At 27.1% G+C, this 7,927-nt stretch overlaps 2 protein-coding genes across 2 annotated transcripts; one reads left to right on the forward strand and one right to left on the reverse strand.

Annotated features, from left to right (window-relative positions):
- Positions 1–351: 351 nt before the first annotated feature.
- On the reverse strand, positions 352–1,226 carry LOC119676620 (heterogeneous nuclear ribonucleoprotein A1-like). The gene is made up of 3 exons (XM_038087866.1): positions 1,075–1,226; positions 450–927; positions 352–380 (listed from the first exon to the last, which is right to left on the reverse strand). Exons 1-3 carry the CDS (start codon positions 1,135–1,137, stop codon positions 352–354), a joined length of 570 nt encoding a protein of 189 aa, XP_037943794.1. The 5' UTR covers positions 1,138–1,226.
- Positions 1,227–3,850: 2,624 nt separating this feature from the next.
- Positions 3,851–7,232, forward strand: LOC119680627 (ribonucleoprotein RB97D-like). The gene is made up of 5 exons (XM_038093548.1): positions 3,851–4,039; positions 4,272–4,504; positions 4,901–5,145; positions 5,937–6,494; positions 6,941–7,232. The coding sequence occupies exons 1-5, from the start codon at positions 3,983–3,985 to the stop codon at positions 7,066–7,068; spliced, it is 1,221 nt and encodes a 406-aa protein (XP_037949476.1). The 5' UTR covers positions 3,851–3,982; the 3' UTR covers positions 7,069–7,232.
- Positions 7,233–7,927: the final 695 nt, after the last annotated feature.

A 7,927-nucleotide genomic window follows, 5' to 3' on the forward strand; every position in this document is an offset into this window, starting at 1 on the left:
ATACAATAATTTTAAGTATATTTTTGCCATGTAAATTGTAAGAGTAAAAATGACTACATAAACAGCAACTGTTGCAAGTACTTTTTCATCGATTAATGATTGGTTTTTAAAAACACATAAATCAACCATAATATAATACCTGCACGTAGATTTATCTTACAGTACAGAAACGCCATGACAAATTATTAAAAAATTCGTACGGAGCTGAGACTGTGTACTTTAATATTTCATATATAAAATTTTGTGGCATTGCTGCGTGTTAAAACTAATATTAAATGAATTTAGTATAACATAGCTAAAGCAAACGCCAACCTTACTCTTACAGCTTGTTTAAAAATAACTAACAAATTATTAAAAATCATTTGTCAATTTGTCAGATGCTGTAAATATCGTAACCGAAAATAGAAAAAAAAATAAATTTTTATTTTTATATTTAAATTAATACTTACACACAATCTTATCAACGGGATCATAGTCATCATATTCAATGAATGCGAAGCCACGTTTTTTGCCAGTTTCTTTGTCCATGACAATATTAACCTCACATATATTGCCATATTCGCCAAAGTGTTCGCGTAAGCATTGTTCGTCGTGGTCATCTTTAAGACCACCAACGAAAAGTTTCTTTACCGTAGCACCAGCATTGGGATTATCAATATCTTGACGTGGTACTGCACGTTTTGGCTCAACCACACGACCATCAATTTTATGTGGGCGTGCATTTTGTGCATCATCAATCATGGCTGACTTCGAATATGTAATGAACCCAAAGCCACGTGAACGCTTTGTTCGTGGGTCTTTCATCACAACGACATCGACTATTTTACCCCATTTCTCAAAATGTGATTTAAGACCATCATCGGTAGTACGATAATCTAAACCACCAATAAATAACTTGCGAAGATGTTCTGGTTCAGTAATATCCTCCTATACAAAAAAAAATAAAATATATACAATCTTAAAATATTGATTTTTCACAATATGTATACCAGAAATTTTTACAAAATGGCCGCCAACTCGAAAGTTAGTGAAAATTTAGTTTTAATTAAAAATTAATAAATATATTACACTTACATCTTCTTCATTGTGATTGTTTCCATTATGTAAACCATTTTCTTTTTTCACTTGATTAGCCATATTTTCACAATTTAAATGTTAATTTTTACAAATTCTCTACACCAAGCACACGAGCTACTTACGACACGAGTGAAAAAATTGTAATGAAGGAAGGAAATTGTTGTCATAAGAAGTCGACATTTTCGATAAAGATTTTATTCGATAAATTATAAGTGTTGCTAGGATTTATTTATTCTCAGATTTTTTTAAAATATTTTTTTTAAAAAAACATATTTAACCTTACAACCTTTACAATTGTTTACAACAATCACGATCTAATAGTTCTCTTTTATTTATTATTACCAGATTTTACTTTGCTCCCACTACAAGATTTTCTTTATTTATTTGGTTAGAGTATGGAATTTACTTTTATGTGCCACCAGAACCGCAAGTAGAGTAGCAGCTTTCTAAAAACTGTTGATTAATAAATTACCTTGACATCATCCGTTCTACCGCTTAATTATTATTTTTAAAATTGTTATTTTTTTTTCTTCCTTAATATCTCGTTTGCAATATTTAATTATCTATTCTGAATTTTCAATTCTAAATACTGATTTTCAATTTAATGTTTTATTAAATATTTTTCTTTTATTATATAATAATTTATTAATCGTTATTTATTATTATTATTTATTATATATCTCTTTATTGTTAGTTTTTAAGTTAGTCCTAAGATGATGCAACACATATTTTATAATAAATAACTTAAATAAATTTTATTTTTATATAATATAGGTACATTCTTTTTAATACAGAACACAATGACAAATTTTTGTTAACAATTTTTTTAGTATTTTTAATATAAGTAGATATATATCTTTTCATAATAGTCATCTTTGCGCTTTTTGTTTGTAATGCAAAACTCGAACTAAATTGCTAAAATGTTAAATATATGCTAAATATAAAGTACTAGATTTGTTATTAGTGCTCGAATTTTTTATTTTATAACATTTGACTTAGTTTGTAAAATCAGATTCGCATACAATAAATTGAAACATTTGAATTTATTTTTTGTTGTGAACAATAATTTTGTTTTTTAACGGGCTAATTGGTCAGTAGTTAAATAATATAGTTTTAGTTTTGTTCTTTTTCTTCATTTTATAGTTATCATCAGGGTACTATATGTAATATAAATGATGATGATGATTTTATACATGACTATATAATATTATATAGTCGAAATACAGGTTTTAATAAAATATTTTAAAAAACCAAAACAATTTTTAAAAATGTGTATTATTTAATTAATGACCAAATAACACGTTAAAATAGAAAATTATTATAAAATTTAATTAATTTTATTTTTTTAACTCTTTTCGCGGCATTATATAATTACCCATACGTAAAAATAGAACACCTTAACAAAATACCAACTTAAATTTCTGACTCTGCCTTCCATGAAGGGTTTTTCTACTATGTCACATACATAGTAAATAACATTAATTTAATTCACATTCGCTTAAGCTAAAGTTTTTGTTTTTATATTAAAATGTAAATATATCGAAATTAACTATTTAACTAGTTAACATGCCGCTAGTATAAAAGTTGTTAAATTAAAATAGTCGAATAACCTATTACTAGTTTATTTATATGTAATTGTTTTAGGAGGGGTTTAAAAATATTAGCTAGCTTTGCTCTGAACACAAAATATGCCTTCACAATGTTTCTGTTTAGGAATTTACCACTTTTACAATACGTGCTTTCGGCAACTTTTAAGTCTGACCAAAATACATCAAGTTACTCGCTTAAAGTTGCTAATTTGTACGCAAACTAACAAAACTACTTTTTCTATCTGAACACCTAGTTGAAAAGTGGCCAAACATTTTAACGACTGCAGAAAAAAAATGTTGATTGGAAACTTCAACGAATATTCCAGTTATCTGTCAAAAATTTGGGAACAAAAACTCCAACAAAACTAAAAATATATATTAAAAATATGCAAAAGTGTGGAAAATAATTATTTTAAAATAATGCACATATATATACATATATATTATACGAAAGTATAACTAAAAAGCATTTTAAATTTTTTAACTTTTTAGTTGCGTAAATATTGTAAACTACTATATTATTAATTTTGCTGTGAAATGAAATATTAGAATTTGCTGCATTATTAACATTGCTTTTAATTTATTATTCATTTTAATTTTCAATTTTGTATTAATTATTTATTTTTATGCAAAATTTGGTTTTCTTGCATTATGTACACATATATAAAGTTTGGTCTTTACGAAAACATGACATTTGACAGATTGCAACACTTTTGCCAATATCTCGCTTTGCAACTTGTTTTCTTGTCGCACAGAAAATCTGCCAAAAGCACCTAAGCGTTGATATATAAAAATTTTAAACACAAAAATTTACATTAATTTAAATAATAGAAAACATAATGAATATTATAAAGGCAATGGTAAGCATTTTTATCTTATGTATAAAAATTCATTTTTAGTTTATGTATTTGAATTTATTAGTAAATGAAATGCTAGTATGATATTAACGGATGACTAGAATTTTGCAACATATATATATATACATTCTGAAACTTAAGAAGTTTTTAAGAGCAATGTTGTTAATATGTTTTCTTTCGTAAGTTGTGTATATTTTTTTTACACTTTGAAAAAATTAATTACTTCTATTATACATAAAAAAATATTTTTATATCCAGCAGGCATTGTGAATTTTTTCTATGTTAAACATTTTTTCAAATAAAATACAACTCTGTTCAGTTCGAAAATTTTTCGGCTTGATATCGGCTACAATTTGCTTCCGCATTCATTTCTTGTTATACACAGTCGATAGTGGTTCGTTCTGTCCGCGTGTATTAAATATAACTATCAAGTGATTGTTTAAAACTATAAGTGCAAAAATGGCTAAAGTCGCAAATAATGGATATCAACTTAATGTTAAGCAAGAAGGTGGAGAGGTGAGTAAATTTATAAATGTTAATTTTATGGAACAAATTAATATGGTGACATGTATCAAGAAATATGATGGCGTCGCCATGTTAAACACGAAGTAAAAACGATGAATACTTCGGTTCGTTTGTATGCGTAAATATAAAAATCAAAATAATTAGTAATTGTATTATAAATAAATGCGTTATTATTTATATATTTATGAATATTTTGTACTATTTGTATAATTTGCATATATAGCAACCTGGTGAAGATAAAGACTTTTTACGCAAAATGTTCATTGGTGGGCTAGCCGCTGTAACAACGGAAGATGGTCTACGTGAATTTTTCAGACAGTGGGGCGATGTTGTAGATGTGGTGGTGATGCGTGATCCGGCAACAAAACGCTCCCGAGGATTTGGATTCATTACATATTCCTCACCAACAATGGTTGATAAGGCTCAAGCTGCTAGGCCACACGTTATAGACGGAAAGTAAGTATTGGGTTTTTTTTTGACATACAATAATTAAATTATAAACATTTTTAAAATATTTGTTATTAAATTAAAGTTGTTTTTACAGAGTTACAAATTCAAAATTACTCTTACAAAATTATAAAAACTAAAAACAGCGGCAGGTAGTGTCCATAAAGACACTACCGCCATTTTTAAGAGTCGAAAGGGCACTTAAAAATTATTATTTTATGCAAATTGTATATTTGAAATGCATTTAAGAAAATTTAACTATACAAAAGTAAAGAGTACACATTTTAAACAATAACTTCTAAACGCTAAAAAAGTCAAGCACCTTTCTTTAAAAAATTGGGCTTCCCACTTAAATTATTTATATATATATTGTTTAATTTTATTTTCGTTTTATAATTATTTTAGAACTGTTGATTCTAAGCGTGCTTTACCCCGCCCTGAACTCGGCAAGCCTGAGAATAGCACCTCTATCAAGAAGATATTTGTTGGTGGTCTAAAGGAATATCATGATGAACAGGCTTTGACTGAACATTTCTCACAATTCGGCAATGTTATCAGCGTAAAGGTTTTAACTGACAAAGCTACTGGTCGTAAACGAGGTTTTGCCTTTGTTGAGTTTGATGATTACGATGCAGTGGACAAAGCAGTTTGTAAGTCAAAAAAAATATATAACTTATTTTATTTATATATTTCATATTCAGTAGAATAGTATTTTTTTATATAAAAAGAGATAGTCATGATTATAGTAATTATAAAAATAATACTTTATTCATTTTATAATTAAAATCTTATTAACTTTATATATGATAGATTAGATATTATGTATATTATATTTTAATATATACTATTTTTTATTATATTATATTTTATATATATTAGATTAAGTTTAGATTAGGTTAATATATTAAGATTTTACTCTACATTTATTATTTTAAATGTTTTAAAAAAAGTACCTGTTATATCGATCAAGTAACTGTATCCTTTACTACAGTGTACTTGTGAAGCAGGAATTCACTTTTCACAGAAATTTGTTCGCGTTAAAATTACCTGCCTGCTTCTTTTGGGACTATATCTGTTAAGAGAATTTTCCATGCTGTTAATTATATTTCATATAATTTATTGTTTTAATGACCAGATTTTATTTATATATTTTTGAAGAGTCCACACACAATGTATATAAGATATATTTAATATAAATAAAATATATTTAATACATTTAAGATATATTTATTATATATAATATAAAATATGTTTGAAATATGTAATATAATATATATTTAAAATATATAATATAAAATATATTTAATATACATAATAATATAAATATATGTATTTTAACATAAAAATTAAATACAAATTTATATGTATTGATATTTAAATTATTTATTAATTATATTTATTTATTATTATATTAACATATATTTACTTAATTCTCATTTAGTACACAAAAATCACACTATCAAGTACGTTTTGGTTGATGTTAAGAAATCGGTTTATAAGCAGGAATTAGCTAAAAAATTAGCACAACAAGGTACTATGACACCACCCGGTGGTTCTCCTGGTGCTCAAGGTGGTTACCAACAACCTCCAAATGCTTATAATCCACAAGCTTACGGCTATCCACCTCAAGCAGCTCCTCCAGCAGGTGCGTATAACGGTTGGCCAGGTTATGGTCAGCCACCTGCTGCCGGTTATCAACAAGGTCCCCCCGCTTATGGTGCCTACGGTGGCCCACAACAAAATGGTAACGCAGGTTGGAATGCAGCATATCCAAATCCAGCTGGTTGGGGTCAGAATGGTTATGGTGCAGCTTCAGCACCTGCTCCTCCTGTTGCACCTGCTGCTGGTCAAGCACCGCCTGCTAATGGCTGGAATGCTAATGGTGCTTCGCAAAATTTTGGTGATTACCAACAAACATATAATGGTGGTCCACAAAAGGCTGGCAATTTGCAAGCTAACCGCATGAATCCATACAGTGTGTCGTCAGCTCCCAATTATGGTAAGCAGTAACTGAATTTAAACTATGGTACATTATCATAATTTAAATATTTTCATAAAGTTATGCATAGTAAAAACAAAAACAACAACAAAAAAATAGATCAAGAATAAGTAACCCTAATGAACTTCACATTCCAATGTATGTTCTAGATATTTTAACAATTATTATATATGAAGTTTGTTTAACACCAGCAATGTTAGTATATAAAAAATGTAGACCTATATAAATATATATTGTACATTTATTATTGAGATTTTTATTTTTCTAATTTATGTTTACATATAAAAATGTGTATGTATATATTGGTGTGTATTTTGGTTGTTGCTTTAACTACTTAAATCTGATTTATTAATATATTGGTATTTATATGTGACCTCTCAAACATAAGAATCTCATATTTAACTACGCTTTTATCTGACTTATATGGAAAATATTATGTTCTACAGGCTCAACTTCGGCGGGTTATGCAAATATGTATGGTTCGCCCAATAATTTGAATATGTCAAAGACGCAATCAACGCATGACAAAAGTGCATATGGTGGGGGTGTAAAAAAGGCCACTCGACAATACTAAATTATGTATATGACGTAAGCAGCAAGCAAGCATATCTTTAACATTGATATATATTAATGACATATGCAGGTTTTTCTGGCAACAGGCAGGTACGTTGCTATGTATAAACTACATATCTAAAACAAATAAAAAGCTTGCGTACCACTTAACCTTAATTAACAAAAGCTGAGATACTTTCAATATATAATATGTAAAAATGATTGTTAATATTTGTTAGCTAATCGAATTGGTTTATCAGTACTTTGTTGTATTTAGAAATAGCTGGTCTATTATTCCTAGTACTAATCATGCAAGCACCTAAAGGAATATATTTTCGATATCTTAATTGATATAAGATTTGCATAAAAAACCTGTGAATTGGAATTAAATTCAAATTTTATATGTATTTATATAGCAATACATTATTCAGCAATTATATTTAGTGATTGCAAAAACGAACATAGAAAGTTCTATTTCCTTCTTGTCATAGATATAGCACATAAAAGCTATATCAATAATTTCTAACCATTTCTAACCATTAGAAAAAAGTTAAGTTATTTAAAAGTTATTATAATATATAAATTGGGTTTTAAAAAAATAAGTGTTTAGGTATTCTACAGTGTCAATTTCTATATTATAGTTATCTTTTTTTTCTATGTGCAATATTTTGCATGCTTCTATTGTTGGTTAATAAATGTTTTAATCGTAGTTTGTGTTTATAACTAATACATCTAACATTAGTTATGTATCTTTTAGAACCTTATTTCTAAGTGTGTAAAATCAATCTAATTCTCATAAATAATTTTTCCACTTAACAACAGTTTGGTTATTTTTTCAAGCTGTTAAATATATTTTATTATATATTTATAATACCATATGT

This window comes from Teleopsis dalmanni, chromosome 2 (genome assembly GCF_002237135.1).
Source record: "Teleopsis dalmanni isolate 2A chromosome 2, ASM223713v2, whole genome shotgun sequence".
In the NCBI taxonomy this organism is placed as follows: Eukaryota; Metazoa; Arthropoda; class Insecta; order Diptera; family Diopsidae; genus Teleopsis; species Teleopsis dalmanni.